This window comes from Anabrus simplex, chromosome 7, assembly GCF_040414725.1.
Source record: "Anabrus simplex isolate iqAnaSimp1 chromosome 7, ASM4041472v1, whole genome shotgun sequence".
In the NCBI taxonomy this organism is placed as follows: Eukaryota; Metazoa; Arthropoda; class Insecta; order Orthoptera; family Tettigoniidae; genus Anabrus; species Anabrus simplex.
In genome coordinates this window covers 150665335-150688917 of record NC_090271.1, presented here as the reverse complement: position 1 = coordinate 150688917, position 23583 = coordinate 150665335, and the positions used below count along the sequence as shown (strand labels likewise).

At 38.2% G+C, this 23583-nt stretch overlaps 1 protein-coding gene across 1 annotated transcript in view; it reads left to right on the top strand.

Moving 5' to 3' along the window:
* The first annotated feature begins 11376 nt into the window (after window positions 1-11376).
* Window positions 11377-23583, top strand: part of LOC136877743 (uncharacterized) — a 56838-nt gene continuing 44631 nt past the window's right edge. Inside the window, exons 1-2 of the mRNA XM_067151951.2 lie at window positions 11377-11506; window positions 13881-14059. Coding sequence (XP_067008052.2) covers window positions 11377-11506; window positions 13881-14059 — 309 coding nt within the window. The remainder of the gene's footprint in view (window positions 11507-13880; window positions 14060-23583) is intronic.

The following is a 23583-nucleotide window of genomic DNA, read 5'->3' as shown; positions in this document are numbered from 1 at the left end:
ATTTTCTAACATTCAGTATTTTCACCAAACTACAGCAAAGTACAGGATGCCCAGAAATACGCACATTCGGTCTTTGTTGTTAGAATTCTGGACATTTATGGATATTCTATTCTTCTGAAATTAAGTACTGGTTGTGTGGCTAAAGTCACTTAGCTATCAGCTTGCATTCTGAAGGTAATGAATTCTGAACCCCACTGTCGGCAGCCCTGAAGATGGTTTTCCGTGGTTTCCGATTTTCGTACTAGGCAAATGCGAGGGCTGTACCTTAATTAATGCCACGGTCGCTTCCTCCCTACTCCTAGCCCATTCCTTATCCCATGGTCACCATAAGGCCTGTCTGTGTCAGTGCGATGTAGAGCAAATCTTTAAAAATGTTCTTTATATTTTGCATCTAATTCCACAACAAAATAGTTTTTTCTACTAGTGGTTTTACGTCACACTAACTCTGAGAGGTTTTGGGAGAATATGGAATAGGAAAGACCTAGCTTAGAGAGGGAAGGCTGCACCCTTAGTTAAGTTAAAGCTCCAGCATGTGGCTGGTAAGAAAATGAGAAACCATCTTCAGTACCAATTGACTCTGAATTGCAGACAGTTCATCTAAAGTAAACATTGTTGTTTCTTACGCTGAACATTAACATGATAGACTTCTTTAGTGGTTTGATTCGTAAAGCATTTCTGTGGTGTCAGGGAAGTGTGTTTCTTTTCTCTTTATATACTTATTCCATTCTCAGCTTGTCCATTCATTTTTAATTCTGGGTTAATGGCTGAAAAGTGGTTCACCCAGGTGCAGTTCGAGCTAAGCTGTCAATCCTCATTCCCGAAAAGGACACCGTAATAGCAGAACCGAAGACTCAATCTTGTTAATTAAGATCGCTAATAATTAAAATGTATACTTCAAACTACCCCACAAATAAAAGTCGCAGGGCGTTAAATCCCTAAGCACTGTTGGTTCCCTAACAGCTTTCTGATTTAGTACTGAACCCACACATTTGAATTTACTTACATATTTTTCTTATTCCATCACGGGTTAGAAATCGTGCATCGGGAAACTCATCAAGAAATGTCCTTTTTCTAAGAGATTCGTTCTTTACGAACGCATGAAAATACGCGTAGTCCGTTGATAAGCCATCAACAGAAAATGTATAACTTACGAAGCGTAGAGCTAATATGCGTACACGAGTACATCCTTTGCCGGAAATTAACCTAACTCAATATGTGAGTGAGTGATTCAGTCATCGGGCAATCCCCACTCATCATCTGATGGAAACTACGGATACGTTTCGAAATATCAATCAATCAATCAATCAATCAATCAATCAATCAATCAATCAATCAATCAATCAATCAATCAATCAATCAATCAATCAATCAATCAATCAATCAATCAATCAATCAATCAATCAATCAATCAATCAATCAATCAATCAATCAATCAATCAATCAATCAATCAATCAATCAATCAATCAATCAATCAATCAATCAATCAATCAATCAATCAATCAATCAATCAATCAATCAATCAATCAATCAATCAATCAATCAATCAATCAATCAATCAATCAATCAATCAATCAATCAATCAATCAATCAATCAATCAATCAATCAATCAATCAATCAATCAATCAATCAATCAATCAATCAATCAATCAATCAATCAATCAATCAATCAATCAATCAATCAATCAATCAATCAATCAATACTGATCTGCATTTAGGGCAGCCGCCCAGGTGGCAGATTCCCTATCTGTTGCTTTCCTAGCCTTTTCCTAAATGATTTCAAAGAAATTGGAAATTTATTGAACATCTCCCTTGGTAAGTTATTCCAATCCCTAACTCCCCTTCCTATAAATGAATATTTGCCCCAGTTTGTCCTCTTGAATTCCAACTTTATCTTCGTATTGTGATCTTTCCTACTTTTATAAACGCCATTCAAACTTATTCGTCTACTAATGTCATTCCACGCCATCTCTCCGCTGACAGTTCGGAACATACCACTTAGTCGAGCAGCTCTTCTTCTTTCTCTCAATTCTTCCCAACCCAAACATTGCAACATTTTTGTAACGCTACCCTTTTGTCGGAAATCACCCAGAACAAATCGAGCTGCTTTTCTTTGGATTTTTTCCAGTTCTTAAATCAGGTAATCCTAGTGAGGGTCCCATACATTGGAACCATACTCTAGTTGGGGTCTTACCAGAGACTTATGTGCCCTCTCCTTTACATCCTTACTACAACCCCTAAACACCCTCATAACCATGTGCAGAGATCTGTACCCTTTATTTACAATCTCATTTATGTGATTACCCCAATGAAGATCTTTCCTTATATTAACACCTAGATACTTACAATGATCCCCAAAAGGAACTTTCACCCCATCAACGCAGTAATTAAACCTGAGAGGACTTTTCCTATTTGTGAAACTCACAACCTGACTTTTAACCCCGTTTATCAACATACCATTGCCTGCTGTCCATCTCACAACATTTTCGAGGTCACGTTGCAGTTGCTCACAATCTTGTAACTTATTTATCACTCTATACAGAATAACATCATCCGCAAAAAGCCTTACCTCCGATTCCACTCCTTTACTCATATCATTTATATATATAAGAAAACATAAAGGTCCAATAATACTGCCTTGAGGAATTCCCCTCTTAATTATTACAGGGTCAGATAAAGCTTTGTCTACTCTAACATCCGTACACAAACGATGATCGGAGACGCCAAAGAGCTGGACAGGAGATAACTGTATCTTATCCAATCTCGAGTCAATGATATCGAAATGCAGTACATAAGAAATGTTTAGTGTGATGCTTTTACGACCCTGATTAATATTTATTTTTGTCCTGTGAAAGAGTCAAACTACAGGGAAATTTTACGTTTCCGTAAGATATTTCCCTGCTTCCTCAGAAGGCTTTGACTACTATACCAATTTCCGAAGGTTTCAATGCAATTGGCTGTTAGTCTCTTGATAAGGTGATAAGATAATCGAAGATAATCGATGTCGACCGATTCAGCACTAGGGTATAAATCTATCGCTAAAAAGTGCGCAGATAATAAGGGAGTTCTGAACAGGCCTGCGGATCTGTATGTCATGGCCATCAATCGATACTTCACATCACAGCCTGCACGGTTGCTACGTAACATCGCGTCACACATTTTACTGAAAGATATATTTATGATCATTTGATTTTCGCAAAGGTAAGTTTAATAACACTTTTGCTCTAAGTCCGATGTTTTCTCGGTCATGATTTAGGATACAAGAGAATAACAAGATCATCGTGCTAATTACAGAAGAGAGATCATCATGAAAAAGAAACCAAGAGCATTGCACGACAAAGGGATAGAATAGTAGTATACTCTATTTATTCTTCCACCAAATCAAATACATGCCTACAAAGTACATTTTGATACTGGACACGATTTGAAGCTAACATATAAAACAAATAAGTGATTATATACAAGAATTAAATAAATATTTACAAATAAATCATTCCTTACAACAAATCGCTATCTACATTTTATATTATAATCTTGCAGTTACGTCACTGAATAAACTTTACGACCTATTTAAATATTCCTCCACAGATTAAAAACAATGGTATGCCAGGTATGCCTTTAATAGTCTTTCAAATGTTTTCATTTTGTAGGCAAATTTGACATCCTGTGGTAGTTTATTGTATAATATTTGATTCCTATGTGAAATGTTCCTTTCATATATGTACTTGTGCATCCGGGAGATCGTGGGTTCGAGCCCCATTGTCGGCAGCCCTGAAGATGGTTTTCCGTGGCTGTACCTTAATTAAGGCCATGGCCGCTTCCTTCCCACTCCTAGGCCTTTCCTATCCCATCGTCGCCAGAAGACCTATCTGTGTCGGTGCGACGTAAAGCAACTAGAAAAAATAGTACTTTTATTTGTGTGTAATATATGAATGTTTCGTTTGTGCCTTTTGTTATAGTAATGAATACAGCTATTTAATTTTACGGAACTCTCTTTATTCATTTAATTCTAAAAGAAAAGAAAACAGAATACTTCCATAGATATAGATACAGGGTAATGGGAGGATTTTTAATGTCATGAATAGAAGTCTGCACGATTCTCTAGTTTCAACATTTATCATAATTCTAAGTGCTCTCTTTTGAATCCTAAAAGTACTTTAAACATCTGGACACATAGCCCAAAATATTACTCCATATTTTAAGTGTGCATAGAAATAAGCAAAATTATGCATTCCTTAATGTTATTGTGCTTATGCAAGATTTCAAAATACGTTGAGCAAGACACATTGTACTGTGTTTTGAATTTAAACACTGTATATGTTTATTCCGCTGGAGTTCATGCTGAATCCAAATCACTAAAAGTTTTGTTTCTAGCTTGTTTTCAACAGCTGAATGGAAAAAATCAAATCAACGTATTTTTCTCTACTCTTTAACTTCCTATTGATGAAAACAATTTGGGACTCCGCCTTCCTAGTCACCTTGTTCTGTACTGATTTGTCGGCTCAACACTTAATAGAAGGGAATAAAAGTTGGACAGTTAACGGCTGGTCGTAAAGCTGGACCACTAAGCCCTTTGTGTTCGCACTCTCTTCCAATAAAATAGCCCCAGCAATCATCGCCGAGGTTTTTTATTTCCTCTTCCCCTACCCTCAGAGTTATCGCCCGTGTTCATGATTGAGAACGCTGGGGATGGACTCATACGAATTTCACGTTCCACGCCCACGAAAGTAGAACAACTCACTGTATCATTTCATTTTTACATTAGACCGATAAAAATTGAACCTCACAGTTTTTATCTGCTGTACAGATCAGCGATTTATAGAAAATAAAATGTCCTAATCAGAATGTGAACTACGGTAGAGAACAATCTAGCCAATGAAATTGAACTGCTGCTAGTTAGAGGACTTTGCTTTTATGTAACATATAACGATGCAGAAGGTAACGCCTAAAATTGAATATGTTTCTGTATGTTAAATATAATAATAGTAATGATAATGTTATTCATTCAACGTTTTGTTAAACTGTTGACGGTCTAAACAGCCACCAGAATATTGGAATTTCATCCCGTAGAAATTCCTTAACGTACGGGAAACTGACTACACGGAGTTTTCGTATATGAATATACTCAAAATTCACCGAGCTATGTTAGGATCTAATTCACTGCACTGAGAGAAGGAAACCAAAGCCACTGAAGTCAGCCCAATAAATCAAATTTATATCATTGTAATAATTCATTGAGTACATAACTTCCGTCTCTCCATTTTACGATTATGAGCATACGTATTTCTAAGGATATTTTGCAGCAACCCGACACAAGGTACATCTACGATAGCTCCTTCCTATTATTATTATTATTATTATTATTATTATTATTATTATTATTATTATTATTATTATTATTATTATTATTATTATTATTAATAATATTATTGTTATTGTTATTATTATGAGGTGACTAAAAGCGGAAAACCATGTTTCCGCAAACTGGAAGTGTGATTCATTGATGATGTGTACCCTAGCTCAGTCTGGTGATATCTTCGCTTACTCGCACTAGCCTCTCTGCTTTCATCTTTCTGTCCGACTTCCCTTTGTAAACTCTTTTTTTCTTTCAATCCCTATCGAATTAGGTTTGTAAGGCCTACAGTGTCTCATTTTACTTCTATTTTTCCATCTGAGAAAATAGCGCATCAATTATATATCTCGTTTAGAAAGTATTCGCTATGGTGTTTTAGGTCATTTAGCCGTTGTATGGAAAAGAAAAAATATATAGTACGTGCGAAGAGTATTGTAACCATTAGTGAACTAATGTATATAAACATATTATTCTGGATATCTTAGCTTCTGCTTACAAGATTTAAATTACTGCATGCGTCAAAACAAATTACACTGAAATATTATTTGATTGCGTTTGTGTAGAATGGCTTCAAAATTTTCACCATCACGTGTCACACATTGTTCATAACGTTTCGGAAGATTATTGAACTTAATGGTGAACGATGGTTGCTGTATGGACACAAAAGTCACGTTATCTTCTCTCGTAATTCGGGAATATTTGTAGGTGCGGCATCTGCTTGGGAATATTATTCCTTTAACATTCCGCATATGTGCGCATCTGGGCCCTGGGATACGGGGGACAGGAAGGCTACGGGAAATTAGGGATCTCCAAAGTGTCGTTGCTAAGCGACTCCTCCGCGGTGTTGGCTGTAGCTCCATCTTGCTTTATTCGATTTCGTTTGAAGGTGTAAGTTTGTGGCGCGAAAAGAAAGGTGTAAATCCCGCGTGAATGTGGTAATAATAAGGCCTCTGCAGACTTCCTGGCTCATAGTGTTTGGTTTCTGTGCAGCATCCTCGATGAAATAAGGATCAAATATTCCATGACCGGACACGGTAACACCTGTTTGAGAAGTCGTCCATGATTCTTGTGTGTGGTGGAGGTTCCTGGGCATCCTGCTGTCCCCTTTCGTTGACAAAGTACTGATCCCCTATGCCGGATCTTGTCAACGAAAACTAACACTGTTCTTTAGTTTGATGCCCTCTTATTAATCGCTCGTCGTACTGTTCTTTAGCGTGAAGATAACTCGACCCATTCTGACGCCACTACTCCGTATGACAGGAAACAATATACCACGGTAAGCACCTTCTGCTCTGTTGTGAGAATCGTAATTTCAGAAATCAAAAAGCACTGAGCAATATGTCAAGCTATTATATACAGTAAAAATGCTTCGTTGCTAGAGGAACATGGACAGCAGATGAACAATAATTTCTGTGTCCTTTGTTTTGCCGCATATCGTATACGTGCACTGAACATGGCACCGACTATGCTGAATATTTTATAAAATATAACCATGCAAGTTTCTCAAAGGAGACGACTGATAAAAATTATTGCTGCTTAACGATGTTTTAATATATTCTTTTGTAGATATTTAACACGGAACTATACATATTAATATTAAACTTCATAAAATATGTGTCCATTGTAGACTGACATGACAAAAGTCATAGGGATGTGGTCTAGTACTACGAAGACCCTCCTCTAGCTCGGTCAACTACAGCAACTCGTTGTGGCATCGATTCCACAAATGGAAGGGACACCTTTGAAGAGATTCTGACCCATGTCCTTTGGATTACTATCCACAGATTCCTGCTATTTGGAGGTGCAGGGGTATGAATGGACCTCATCATCACGTCCCAATAAATGCTCGACAAGGTTCATATCAGGCAAACGGGGTGACTATAGCAGTCGTTGAAACTCTCCAGATCGTTCGTCGAAGAAATTCTGGACAACTTGGGCTCGATGACACGGTGATATCCTGATGGAATGTCTTATCGTTGTAGGGGAACGTAAAGTCCATGAAGGGCTGCAAGCGGTCAGTAAGAAGTTCAATATACCAGTCTGCGGCCAACGACCTATTCAGTTGGACCTGTGCATTGAGCCCATGCTATATGAACACAACTTACACCACTATTGAGCTACCACCAGCCTGTATGGTGCCTTGTTGACAACTGTGGTAACTTGGCTCTATGGAGTCAGCGCCACTGCGAACGCTACCTTCAGCTCGAAACGACTGGAGCAGTGAGACCAGTTCGCCAGTGGAAATGACACGCTGTGTCCGGTGGCATGGTGTTAATAAGGGTGGTCTGCTAGATCTTCTGCTCCCGAATCATACTGGAGGTCATGACCGTACTATCCATGTTTCTTGTAATTTCTTTGCTCACTGTCGGAAGCAGAACTTAACATGCCCTGAAGAAGGCCAATGCAATTTGGCTGAAAGCTCGGCTTCATTAAATAAATATAGTGGCTTGAATCCAGTATTCATTTATTTATTTACGTTAATTACATACAACATTCATTCTGAGAAGAGACTTGCATAAGCTAACAACAACTTCAAGATCGGGCAACCATTACAACATATTCTCATGAACAAATACGAAAGCCAACTTCAGAATTCACAATCCTATCGGTCCTGTACTTTTCTCAGATTTATAAACACCCATATCACGCAGGATCACAGACTATAAGTTGGAAATATGAATACCAATAAACCAGTATGAGGAGAAATTTAGGGGGAATAATAAGCCCAACAGATATGAAAGGGTCAAAATTTCAACGAAGTAGACCAATATTTTTGAACTCTCTCTCTCTCGCACGAATCGTAACCTCTTACATCTCACATCATTTGGCAGATATGCTGTAAGACAGACCAATAATTATTCGATGTTAACCGTCTATGCTGTGATAAAATTACGTACCAAGACTTTGAATCTGTCACTTGATTTCACCGCCATTCATTTAATAACTTGATAAGGAGTTTACGTCACAAGACATCGTCAAAAAAAATAAATACGTTTTCTTCTGACTATCCAAAGATGCTATTGGAATACATTAAAAAATACTAGCAGCATTATTGATTGCATATAAATTGCGAACAGTCTTGATTGCGGACACCACATTACTAGTCTCGATTGAGGACACAAAATATTTAGGAAGAGTTTTTAATATTTCGGTGTCTCGAATGCTGACACTATTTCCTGCAGATAACCCGTCATGGAATAAAGCGTCTATTGTATAGTAGTTATTACTAGTGCAAGTGCGTAATGGTTCATTGGTAGCGACAGCCGGAACTGATGTCCTTTCTTCCTTTAAAAGTACCTCACTTATTCTCGAGGTAGGCCCGCCGTAAGGTTCTGCACACGAAGTTAACGGTAAGAGGTCGGACTGACGGTGGCCATGAACCCGCATTATTAACCGTATTCGGCCTTTAACATAATGAAGAGATAGTTCCATAATTAGTTTTCATTTTGCCTTGTCAGAGTAACAGTTTGCACTTCTTAAGAGGTATGTCGTTTTTACTGCCAATTATTTACATATTCAAAGGCTTATAATTATTTCTCATTCATTATATTAGCCATATATTTTTAAATACATACAGCTAAAAATACATAACACATATTTACAACATACTTTTCTGAACGATTGACCCTTACGTTTACTCTATTCTGAGGATCTATTCACATTACGTTCAAAATCCTTTCCACATTGCCAACTTCAGTGTACTTTCTCGTACTTTGAACAATTCTTTCATCCAGTCAAAAGTACTTATTTTATTTTTCCTTCCAAACATCAGTCCATCTGCATGACTATGTCATCTGAATTCTCTGCTTCCAGCTTCAGACAGGTGATGAGATCTCTTATTCTAGGATGAGGTCTTTCAATTTTACTATTGATTTTGTGATTCCACCCTTTAATAGCATTGTTTGTTCTGTGTTTAAAGTTAAAACAGTTCCACATCGCCAGCGTGACACACTCATTCTGCAGCCATTGCTCAACAAAATAATCGAAGAATTCTGTTAACTTCACATCCGGCGGAGCTTGACTGTGAATACGAATCCATCCACTCGCTACGCCTTCAGGCTTCAGAAAAGCAAGTGCGGCGCATTTTCTTTGTTTTCTTTACAAAGAGTCGACATTCCGATTTCCTGAACCTTCCTCTGCAGACACTGCGTGAATTGAAAAAAATATATATCCGTGAATCTCAGCTTGAGGAAATTTATAGCAAATATACCACCAGCCTCAAAGTCCACTGTGAATTTCTCGGGTTTCCATTCAGGAACAGCTTGCAGAATATTTTCGATTATCCAAATACATGTTTCCGTGTTATTGTCAGGAAGAAATGTGAATACAATTGAAGTGATTTTGGTTCCACTTTCACTACTTCCTACGTCCAAATGCATTGTGTACAGTTGGGCGAACGACCGGGGGAGTTGGCTGTGCGGTTAGAGGCATGCGGCTGTGAGCTTGCATCCGGGAGACAGTGGCTTCGAATCCCACTGTCGGCAGCCCTGAAAATGGTTTTCCGTGGTTTCCCATTTTCACACCAGGCAAATGCTGGGGCTGTACCCTAATTAAGGGCACGGCCGCTTCCTTCCAACTCCTAGGCCTTCCCTGTCCCATTGTCGCCATAAGACCTATCTGTTTCGGTGTGACGTACAGCCACTAGAAAACAAAAAGCAGTTGGGTGAGTTGGCTACTTCCATTCTTAACCATACCGTCGACGAAAAGAAATTCGTAACATTTCCTTAGCTAGAGACCTGGTGAAAATTAACATTCTGTCATCTGCGTCGTCATCAGAAAGTAGAAAGCTCTTTCCGTCAAATATTTTCAACACTTCTTCATTGAGGATGATATCTGAAGTTAATTAAGGTCATTTCTATACTCCATGCCCCTTACTTCTACGGTACAATGAATTTTAAATTTTTTTGAAATAAGGGGTTACGAGATCATATCATTTATGATGCAGATTTTGAAATTCTTGAGAACAAATCCGAGACATGGAAGTACAAGGCTCTTCCCTAGCTCGTATCTTTGTTTCTTTAACATCCAGTTGAGCCCCATTAGCTATGCAATCACGATTTTCTCACTACTTCATTTCCTATCAATCAATCAATCAATCAATCAATCAATCAATCAATCAATCAATCAATCAATCAATCAATCAATCAATCAATCAATCAATCAATCAATCAATCAATCAATCAATCAATCAATCAATCAATCAATCAATCAATCAATCAATCAATCAATCAATCAATCAATCAATCAATCAATCAATCAATCAATCAATCAATCAATCAATCAATCAATCAATCAATCAATCAATCAATCAATCAATCAATCAATCAATCAATCAATCAATCAATCAATCAATCAATCAATCAATCAATCAATCAATCAATCAATCAATCAATCAATCAATCAATCAATCAATCAATCAATCAATCAATCAATCAATCAATCAATCAATCAATCAATCAATCAATCAATCAATCAATAAATAAATTTAATAACATATATTTAACAATAAGAAATAATTACTTTGGATGCTAATAAATATAGTTATTAAAACTTTTAAAATTAGCCAGTTCTGTTACATACCTTTAGTAAATAATTTTCCTTTGCACTTCCAAAATGCATGTTGTAACAACGTTTTTTCTTAATTGTTGGTGACGATAAGCACGCAGGAGAACACACAGTTTACCCTCGTCCGTCTTGATAAATAGAATAGAAACAAACGAACTCAAAACTCAACACTGTGGTAGGCTGCGTATGGCAAATCGAGGGATGGAAAGGGAAACAATCCTGGCACGAGTTGACACACTTACCAAATATTTTGTGTCCGCAATCGACACTGTTCGCAATCGGAAGGGCACGGAGTTTGGAATCCGATATGGAAAGTCTATGATGCCTCCAATCACTCTTATTCTATTTATATTGCTATTTGAACATCTAAATGTTATTATTCCTCTATATCACCTCACAAATTAGAGGAAAAATAGTAAGTTTTTCCTTCTTACAGCTCCATAGTGACGGAACATCACCATGGTCGTTCTGTGCACACCCCCGCGTCTCGCTGTTATCTGCATGGACTTGCTATGTCCACTCTACATGAAGCTAGGGAGAAAATATGATCTGGAGGATCCAAACGCCAAGGGACCGCTGGATAAAGCAGGTAAGCAGTAAATGTAGATCAAAGAAAATATTACAGGTAATCCCGTACTGGCATAGGAAGAGGCAGAATTCTATGTTCCCGAAAACACAGTACGAAGCACTGGGAATAATACTAAAAGGAATGTAAAAGCCATCTCTGCACAATCTACGAATGCCTCTAAAATCCTGAAAGCTACAGGATTCCACTGGTCTTAACTTCGGTGTCTGATAGCTAAGAATGCTTAACTCTATGTTCGGTCAATCTAACTTAATAGGGTACTCATTTCTGTTGGAAGCTGAATGAATCCCAGCACCATTTACCTTTGCAGAGGTGGTAGACTATTTATCAGTTTAATGACCGAGTGCGTCACTACACGGCTTGTGTGGTGATCTGCCAGCTTGCATTCGGAAAATCGTGGGTTTGAACCTCACTGTATGTAGCTCTAAAGATGGCTGTCCGACGTTGCGCATTTTCAGCTCCAGGCAAATGTCGGAATGGTACCTTCCCAAGGCCACGGCCGCTTCTTTCCCATACCCCTCCCATTGCCACACAAAGACAGCACCACACACGGTCCATGTAGTTCATCCCTTTGTGGTGTACTGTAAATAGCTGCTACAAAAATGGTGTGCAGAACATGTCCTCGGACGCTCCCGGCACTAGGGTCATACGCTAAAAGAAAAGGAGGGGAGTGTAGGAAACTAACATACTGATTTGACTTCCGTAAAGCTTATAGTTATTGTTATGGTTTGTATGGGCCAATTACGTAGATGTTGGGTCCCTTTAAACAACAAGCATCATCATAATCATCTTGTTATATTTTTTAATTGAGTTAATAATTTCTTAGTGCACCTTTCATATCTCGCTCGACCGGTATAAAAGGTTGTATCCCACAATACTCTTCCTATCCATTATTCTCCTTTAGACTGGTCACGCCTCCCAGCCCCATATGGATACGCAGTCCATCAGAACAATGTCCGTTGTGTTCGTTTTCCTATGTCGACGATTAAACGAAAATGAACCTTACATGCATTGTACACTAGGAGTGCGTAAATACGTAATGCAAACATACATTCCTACAGTACGGTACTGTAAGGTTCATTTTCCTTTACACATGGGCATAGGAAAATGAACACAACAAAATTTGTTCTGATGGACTGCATATCCATACGTGGCTGGGAGGCGTGACCAGTCTTAAGGAGAATAATTGATAGGAAGAGCTTTGTGGAATACAACCTTTTACCGGTCGAGCGACGATATTAAAGAATATTTCTGTGAACTGTAGATAATCTTTACTCTGTACCTGTGAGACGAATAAAATAAATATTTGAGAATATGCCATTGAAGTTTCATATCAAGATTGGTTGCACTAACACATCGAAGGTTTTTGGCCATATCAACAATTTAAACAGATTTGTGAAATAAAGAACATGACAAAATCAGTAAAATACGTACCAAAACAGATAAAATATTTTTTTGGTTTTGTTTTACAATTTGCTATACGTCGCACTGACACAAATAGGTCTTATGGTGACGATGTGACAGGAAAGGGCTACGAGTGGGAGGGAATCGACTACGGCCTTGATGAAAGTACATTCCCAGCATTAGCCTGGTGTGAAAATTAGAATCACGGAAAACAATCTTCAGGGCGGACGACAGCTGGGTACTAACCACTATCTCAATAAGGCAAGCTGACAGCCACTACCTCGGTGAATTTATTTCTTCAACTACAGATAGTGCAAGGCATCAACCTCACAGAATTACACATTATTTGGGTATGTGCCAAGTTACTGCGCAATTTAGGATAAGTTTCCTTCAGTCTACAATCTGCTAAAATACTGGTCACATTGTAATTTAACTCCACATCTGCTACTTTGTTTAATTTCGGTTTGTACAGTATAAATATGTACTCCGAGCTTATAGTACCAAATTTGAACCTGTGCTACTTAATTGACACTTTTAATGACGTGTTTGAATTTGTCCACGGCATCAATTGTTCGCCTCCGTAGTGTACGGGTTAGTGCTATTAGATGCAGTCCACGGAGATCGGGGTTCTGTTCCCGGTGCTGCCAGGAATTTAAGAATGGCAGGAGGTGGTATGATGTTAAATAGGTACACGCACTACCTTGGTAAGAGGTCACGAGTTTATGATATCAGCTTACAAAGTATGATCACCTTCCATACTTCGAGTACGTTCGGTAATTTCTGACAGGATTAAATAAAATACAACTATAGACGAATGTAAAGTCTTCTTTATCATACATTTTCTATAATAATTCCATGAAATTTCTCCCTTTTTGAAGTAAATACATTTTTAGCTTCCTCTGAATAATTTTACTGAGAATATCTGAATTATTCGTTGTATAAATCCCTAATGTTTCGTTTTTATATCCCACAGCTGGAAGAGTTGTTGAGGAAATGTTACTACATGCTTACTGTCGAGGAATTCGTGGGAAGAAGAGCGATAGTGCTGGTGTTTGGAATTACGACTGGCTGGTGTACTTCACACCTAGGATTGAGTCTGCAGTCGTCATGTGGGACCAAGAACTTCTGACATTCTTGTCGAAGAAATGTAAAGTATGTATTTCAGATATTATTATTTTATTACATCACTGATGTTCTTTAAGATAAGTAATTCTAGATAAAAATGTACTTGTTTATCACTGGAATTGAATATGGTAGTCCGCCACTATATCCCACTTAGGGCGTTCGTGCCTTAATATTAATAACATTAAGGGTATAGTCTTTGTTGAATTCAACATCGAGTAAACTCTAGCACATTGTAAGAGTTTGCGACCTAAAGAAATATAAAATAGGGAACGTTGGACGACGATTTCATTAAGAGAAAATATTACAATAGGATAATAATAACAGGAGATGCTTAGCCGGGGCGGTAAAGTCATGTTCGGCTTTACAGAAGGACCAAGATTCCACTCTCAGTAGTGGTGACAGGAAATTAGAAGTGGGTGGCAAAACAATTTATAGATAAGAAGTACAAGGCTTTGAGAGATACAGTAGATGGAGGGAGGGGGTCGGGGTTTACACCATAACTTAAAAAAATTACAAAATGGTTTTTTATGCTCTCTGAGCGAATTTATACACAGAGGTGAAGGTTGACAATCTACCAACTTAAGTGCGGTAATAATCCCTTTTTGAGATTTTGATTCAGTACTATACAATAAAACTTTCACAAAAGGAACATTAATAACATACGTATTAAAATTAAATAGAATTACGGGGTGATTATACAATAGCAATCACTTAGTATTTGACTACACACTAACAAAGTAACAGATACTGAGGAGATTGCTAGACGCTATGCGATCCACACCAAAAATGCTCTCTTAATAGAAGCTGGAGAATTATCTTTGCAAATGCGTCGAGAAATGGTAGGTAAGAATTTCTTTTTACAACGTTCTGCTATTTCACAGAATCCCATTCTTATTGCTCTTCAATGATTGGTCGTTATCCAGGAGACACATGGACGACGCTCACGATACAAACCACAGCTTCTGTTACGCTGATACAACGGACTGAAACCGATTTTCTCACTAACCCTCAAAACAGGAACCAGGCCCGGATTTCAAGCCAGTTTTCTGTGTTCTTCACATCGACTGCCTATACACTATCCACTTAGATATCTCACCATAGAAGTCCATACACAGAACTACATTCCGGCTCTGATTCGCTCCATGTGGCCCAAATAGCTCCAAATTTGATGACTCAGTGGGATATGCATATTACTGCCAACAAACGGGAGAATGGGGTATCTTCAAACTACCGCCCGAATCCTCTGATTAAACATAGGAAATTTTAGCTATTTATGCTGCACTTCGTTTTTGTCAAAACAAGCGCTTCGATACCGCTCTCATTATAACGAACTCCCAAAGTTTTATGAAGGAATTACAAAACATCCAGTGGAATCTCTGAACGCATGGTTATTCGTATGACATCGCGGATTGTGCTTTTAACATCTATTCTTCAGGTTGCTCCGTACCATATTAAATGGGTCAAAGGACATAGTGGAAATTTTGGCAATGAACAGGCTGACATATTAGTCAAGCGTGGTGCAACGCAAGGTATACTTACAGCACTGCAACTCCCATGGATTGACTTTATTCCCGCTATTCGGCAACAAATTCGTCACAAGTGGTCTACGGAATGGAAAACATCCCAACTGCACAAAGGTAGAGCTTATGCTCTCGTACAAACCAACATCCCTCCTAAGCCATGGTATTATAAGTTTCATCAGTCACGACGTCCACGGTTCCAGTAATCCGAATGAGACTAAATCATGGATCATTCCCTTCACGTCTACATCGCATAGGGGTTTTGCATTCACTACGCTGTCGATGTCACCATGCACAGGATGGAGATCTCAACCAAATTTTGTTTAAGTGTGGCCTTTATGATGCTTCTCGAAGCTATTTTCTATCTGAACTATGTCATCTATAAGTGCCATTCCCGACCAGCGCTGCATTGGAGTTACAAGGTGAAAACAATTCACTTCTCAATGCTGTGATAGACTTTTTGAGAACCGCGGATATAAGAATTTGACGTTGTGCTCATCGCGTTGTTGCTAGTGTTTTATTTGTTCTCCCCCTCTCCTCCCGGAAGAGATTCAGTTTGGTTTTATGTACTTGAAGAATGTAGAGATTTGTTTTTTATTTCTTATTGCGCTGGCAATTCATATTTTTGTATGTGTGCTGTGAGTGCTCATTGTACATGGAGGATGACCAAATGGTGTTACACTAAAGGTCAATTAAATAAAAAAATTAAAAAGAAAGATTGCCAGACTGACGAATGCACCCGACAAACGGGTGAATCATACTTCAATGTCTACTGTATGATCTTTTTAACAATATCCTACTACTACCTTTACTCACAGCTTGATGATCATATATAAACGTCGAAAGAGAAATTGGAAATCACTGAACTACAACACACTGGTAAGTAAAAGTACTAAACATATACACTCTACTTTCGATGAAACTAGTACAACAGGTCACCTATATCTTCAGCAAATATTAATGTTTAGATGAACAATGACACGTAAATTCCCCCGTAGACATCAATGATAATCTGAGTACAAGTATTTGGTTTCCTAATGCTGCTCATCACTGAAAGTACTTTAATGAAAATAAAATGGTGTATGGCTTTCAGTGCCGGGAGAGTTCGAGGACAAGTTAGGCTCGCCAGATGCAGGTCTTTTGATTTGACGCCCGTACTCGATCTTCGTGTCGTGATGAGGATGAAATGATGAAGAAGACACATTCACCCAGGCGCCGTGTCAGCGAAATTAACCAATTACCCTGTATGGTTAAAATTTCTGATCCTGCCTGGAATCGAACCCGGGACCCCTGTGTCCAAAGCCCAGTACGCTAACCATTTAGCCATGGAGCCGAAAAGTACTTTAATTGGTTAGTATCACGCAGTTTATCTGATTCTCAACACTAATATTCTTAAAGAAAACCTACTATTTCTAATTTGTTATTTTTTACAGATTTAACTGACATTTCTATGTCTCTATGTCGAGGATCAATAACATGTCCACCGGGCAAGTTGGTCGTGCGGTTAGAGGCGCGCAGCTATGAGGTCGCATCCGGGTGATAGTGGGTTCGAATCCCACTGTCGGCAGCCCTGAAAATGGTTTTCCGTGGTTTCCCATTTTCACACCAGGCAAATGCTGGGGTTGTACCTTAATTAAGGCCACGGCCGCTTCCTTCCCATTCCTAGGCCTTTCCTGTCCTATCGTCACCGTAAGGCCTATCTGTGCCGGTGCGACGTAAAGCAAAATAGCAAAAAAAAAAAAAAAAAAGTCCATCCTCTAACAAGCGAAGATTTTGATAGTTAAGATGGTTAAAATATGTCCAGTCAATGTATTAGCCATGTTTATCGATGCTTATATGACAACTAAACCCTCAAGGGAATTTAATGTAGCTGAATTTAAAACCAAATATCATTAGTGTGAAGACTTTCACTTCTTAAACTGAGGTTGATCACAAAAATCTTTTTGTGTCTCTCAATTTATATTATCATTATTGCCAACATTTTGAAGCTTCGTTATTCAATTTGGTTTTCTCATTTTCCTTGGTCTTTACTAGCTTACAAAAGTGTCGTAAATTTTCGCTGTTCTGTGTTTAATATTGCCTGTAAAATAGGTAATGTTGTTTGTCATTTTTACTGCCTGATGCTCAGTGGGACGCATCTTAGAACTTTCATTTGAACAACATTTTGAATCCTAATTCCTTCTTATTTCTTGTGTAACCCATTAACTTCATCTTGGTATTTCGTGTGCATTTCAAGTCCTTCTTCCTAAATCATAGCATTATTAGCGTAACATTGCTTTGTTCCTGAGATCTCATGATTAAAAAGGCGTGAAAGTAGTCCTACACCCGACATTGTCTCAACATTTGTGTGTTAGTCTCCTCCCTAAGTTTCCTGTGTGGTCTTCGATCAACTCGAGTTCTCTGACCACGGATCTCCTAGTATTACAACTTTCCTGCCTCCTAAGATATTCATCAGTGCTCATTTTCTTTTCTCTGTATGTTGGAGATTCGAATACACCCACTGCCGTAGAGGGGCGGTTTGCTCATAGCTCAGCTCCTTAGTTTTATCCTGGTTAACACTACAATGCTTACGCTCGTAAAGGCCCTCACATTTCTGATTCAGTTTCTCTTCATTCAGTTGCGTTGGGTTCGATCGTCTAGTATGATCACTTATGTTCTTCTCTTGACCCTACTATGACTCCAAGTTCCAAGAACCTAATATGTTTTGGTTTAGAAATCCATGGAAGTTTGCAAAAGTAAAGCCTCCTACTACTGCATATGTAATCTCGGCACTATGCGGGTTAGAATGGTTATCTCTATGGACGGCCATCCTTGCTCTCAGGAATTATCCTAATAATACTCATTCGTTGTGTAGGTTGAGTGAACCCCAAGGCATATACTTATGTCAATGTGTATGTTTTCTTTCTAATCCCATGTAATTCTGGGTAACTAAACACAATCCTTTTGCCTCGATTAGACAGGTTCCAAAAAATGTTTAGGTAATCGTCCATTAAATGTACTTGAAAACGGAGACAGTGCTGTCCTTATTTTCCATTTCCCCCCTAAAACAATTGAAGAAAGTGTTTCAACTTGTCCCTATATTGTTTACCTTTATCTGTTAATGATTGACGTGCATCGGAGGACATACATATTTTATATACCTTCCTCTCAACTCAGAATGTTATTACTTCTTAGCCTTTTGTAACAGAAGTGTCTTCTCCTACACCTACCAATGATATAGAAGTTTTGTGGAGCCCAACGTACAGTAAATACAGTATGAGAAAGTTGATATTACCTCTATTGTTAAACATCTGACAGTAACGGGAGGAGACCGTGTATGTGACGAAATGCGATTCGCTCTACATTATATTATGTGTTCAGCTCTTGGCAAGATTTATTTAAATTTTGAAATATTGGAACATTTCTCTTTAAAACAGTGTATTCATTATGATCAATCTGTAAGTGGAAGTACAGCATTCTAATTTTAACTTGTTAAACAATGCACTTACTAGCTGAATTACCGGAATGCTATGTTCACAGAAACTGTGTTTTTTGAATGTCTATTGAAATAGCGATAAATTAAAACACACGAAGAACATTTTACTGCGACGTCTTTTGGGGAGAGCATTACATGTTTGTGGTTGACAGACGTTTTATTTGTAGTTGGTGTAATTACACATATTTCCTCGCGGTTCTCACTGCACTCATATGCTTCTGTATTCCTAGATCTAATCCTTGTGAGTGTGAAATACAACTAGAAGAATGAACCCATTACATGAAAATAAAATTAATTCCTGTTACTGTATGTGATGCTAGTTATCATTTACTTTGGGAAATACAGCAAAATATGAAATGTTGTAACCAATGGAACTGAATCTTGAAATTTAGCTGATATGTTCCTACTTCTAGACGAAGAGAAATTAATGATTGCCGATACAGCTCTTGAGAATGTGCATTGAAGTACCTGGCAGGCCAAAAAGGGCATGAAGGGAAGGTTAGAGGATGAAATGGAAGATGACCCCATATATGGTGCAGGAATTTACTAACTACAGGAAACCAAGGAAAGCCATCCTCACGGCTGCCGATAGTGGGGTTCGAACCCACTATCTCACAAATGCAATCTCACAGCTGCGCGCCTCTAACCGCGCAGCCAACTCGCTCGGTGTACAATAAACACGAACACGAACACCAGTAAATTATGCTTAGTGTACGTTTGACTGAAATAGGCCTACATCGAATTAATGCCCAAGCACAAGATAAGTCTTAAGGACCATTATGGAGGGGGAAAAAGAAAGAACCTGAATATAAAACTTCAGTGAATCGTACACCAACACCAGATGGCAACAAGAATGCACTTTCAAGGGCAAAGGTACCTAGAAATGATCACTAATTATAAGTCTGAAAGAAGGGAACATTATCAATCACCATGCTCCGATTAGTGCAGCCGTACCTGAGCATAGGGCTAGCTGGCATTGTTAAAGGCGAGAATCTACCTTTTCACTTCTTAAAACGCGTGATGTTCAGTCGCCACGCACAATCTTCAAGTCACCTAACCATATGGTCTTGCGCCAACTGTCTTTGCTTTGACAACTCGGAACATGGCTGTCCTTTATGAACTTGCCTCCACAAGGAGCGCTGATGTCAGGCACACCGCCCCTCTATGTCATTCTGGCTCCTTGATTACAATGTAAACATGCTAATAAAAACCATCTTAACTGGAGCTAAGCCGGTGTCACCACTTCCCACTCGGAACGCGAGCGCACAGTGAACCATCTAGTGACGAACAAGACTACCATTTACTATAGCATTCCTAAATTCAAACCTTTCTCGTGAACAGACGAGATTTTTGCTGAAGACGTGGAGCGAAGTTATCTGCAAAACGAAAAGAATTTCACCTTGTTTTCTGACACGACTGAAGTCCAAATGATCATCAATATGTTTACAATTACGGGCCGTGAAAGCATCATTCTAAATATCATACAACGCGACTCTTTGCACTATACTTGGATTTATGTAGCACTAGAATAACACCAATAGAGTCAACAAACAAGCTTTCTTCTGAAATTTGAAGCGCGGAAGTATTTCAGAAAATGTACTCATGTCAATTACTGAAATAAGACTTTACGTTATTTATAATTCAGAATCTTCCCGTTTTGACTATGTTTCGTCTTTACCTTTCTTCTTATCAGGGAGTAATGTCCAAAGCACGTAACACGCACTATATTTAATTATAGTTCCGAAAATGCTTTGAATTATTTTTCAAATTACTTTTGTTCCATGCATCATGTAACAAGTTTTAAGACCTTATTTTGGGTTTTGTAACGCATGGTAATGCACTGGGTAATGCGAGTTTCTTAATTCCATGGATTGTTTTAAATTTAAAATGCTTTTTCTTCTTACTCCTCCATACGAGTCAAGGATTGTTCTGATTTACTAGTTGCTAGTTCCTGTTCGTCTTACCTTGTTCAACACTTGATTCTGTCTCAATTCTGCACAGTTAGGTTTGTGAAGGTTGCAGAGCAATTGGCACTGCGCTGTTGGCGTCGTACTGTGTTGTGGATTAAGAAGGACTTCAACAAATCCACCATGAACAGCCATATATAGCCTAGATGTCAGTGAGGAGACTTGATTAGGCAATGAGCAGTAACGTAGTTCCTCACTGCTTTCCTCTCTGGACACGAATATGGTCCTACATATGAGCCTGATAAGCCAATTGAAATGCATGCTCCCTCTATGGAACAGTGGTAGAGTATCGTCCTCCAGAGCCCAAGATAGCGGGTTAAAACCCGGCAGAGCTAGTTGGATTTTTGAAATGCGGAAAAGAGCCCATTCGACATTTCATACCGTACGATGTCATCATGTAAATGTCTAGTGACACATTTGGTATTTGCTCGTCAAAATTCATTAAAACTCAGCTACAGAGGCCGAGGAGAGATTCAAATTCCTCTACCTCTAGTAGGCCTAGAGTAAAACGGAACGTCCAAATTGACGAGCGGAAGGCATCAAATTAAAGTGTATATATATGGTAGTTGAGTCCATATTATTATTATTATTATTATTATTATTATTATTATTATTATTATTATTATTATTATTATTATAATTCATACACCAAACAACCCTGTGTACAACTTTTTCTCACCGTTCATCACAGGGACTGGCTATATTTGGAAGGGCGCAAATAAATTTGCTCATACCTCAGTCATCTTCATCTATTCAAATCCAAGGGTAAGACTAGGACAGAAGAATCAATGTAACGAGCTTGTTCTAGTTCACACCAGTAGATATAGCGTAAGGCACTGGACTCAAAATAAATAAATAAATAAATAAATAAATAAATAAATAAATAAATAAATAAATAAATAAATAAATAAATAAATAAATAAATAAATAAATAAATAAATAATAAATGAAATAAATAAATACATAAATAAATAAATAAATAAATAAATAAATAATGTAGCAAAGAGTTCAAGCAAGAAAACAAATTGGTATCATGAATTATAGGTAAACTTAAGGCAGATGGGGAACAACAGGCAAAAGACAGGGGACAGTAAAGAATTCAGAAACAAAATTAGGAATATAAAATTTATAGTAAATGAGAAGAAGAAGAAGAAGAAGACAGGAATATTGTGGACAGAACAAAGGAAACAGGAGCACAGAAAAAGGATGAAGAGATTTTGGGAAGAGAAGAGGAAGAAGGGAAAAAGTGAAAATTGTGTCATCATGAGATATTCGAGTTCAAACACCTGTCCATAAGGGCAAAAATGATAATAATAGTAATAATAATCGTATGGCCTCAGCTACCGTGTGCAGACATTTTCAGTTTGACGCTATCAAGGTTGCCTGCACATCAACTTCGACGTTCCGTACAACTGTACCAATTGACAGAGTAAACCGGAAATCTGCTGGGCAATCTATGGTTGAGTTTTAATTAATTTTGTCTGATGAATATTGTATCAAAGGAGATATTTTACGTACCACAACGTATGACGACGAGTGTCTAATTAGCTTTTATCAGTCCCCCAAAACTCCTTCTACATCTGCCGGGTTCGAACCAGCGATCTTGGGATCCGTAGGTCAATAATCTACACCTGATCGACAGAGGGAGCTTGTGAACATTCTACCTCATCAGGGACTTGTAGGATAAGGCATGTGTCTTGTAACCCAGTTTAACACTCGTCTACAACTTTAAGATTGCTCAGAAAAAGAAGAAAATCATCTAATGTGATCTTCCAAGCGGCGACGTAAGTTTCGAAGTTCACAGAGTGCTGTAAGTCACAAATCCACAACCTGTTGCAAATCTCTACGAGAACAGTGTCCACTAGAGAGCATACGAACCAAACTAAGTTTATTATACAATCTGCATAATGGTAACATAGCTGGTGACCGTTGTCTAATCAAATTATGGAACAGTTTGGTAGCGAATAGCTTGACCCTATTGCGAGAGTAACACGGGAATAACACGAAGTGTCAGGCACTGAGTTGGTGGCTTTTACTACAGTATCACTACGCTGACCAAACTTCTTAATGATCAGAAGTCTTCTAGTTGCGGACCTGAAATAAAAAAATATTCGTGTAATTATGACATTAAAATGCAATGATTACTGCCTTCTACCAACCTTTTCTATATTTGTGTAGAGTACTTGTGTTTGATGAGTGTCCTCTGTTTGTCTCTCTCCAGTGCCCACTGCTCATCAAGCACCAAGTTTTTCTTCAGGTTTCTTGACAAAGTAAACAGTTTTTGTATTTTACAGTAAATAATTTGCTTTCAGTTCGCAGACTTATCACATTATGGCAACCAAAAGGTGTAAACACATTGAAGACGCTTACTTTGAATACCAGATTGGAAATAGAAAATTATAATTTTACTGCGATTGAAGGCTGGCTGCGTGGGTGGTAAAACGTCATGGGATTCGAAACGTGGTAACTTCAAGTGAGACTATATCAGCTGATGATGTAGCCTCAAGCAATTTTGTTGCACAATTGTATAAACTATGAAATAACCCGACATAACAGCCGATCAAATGTATTACATTGATGAATTTGGTC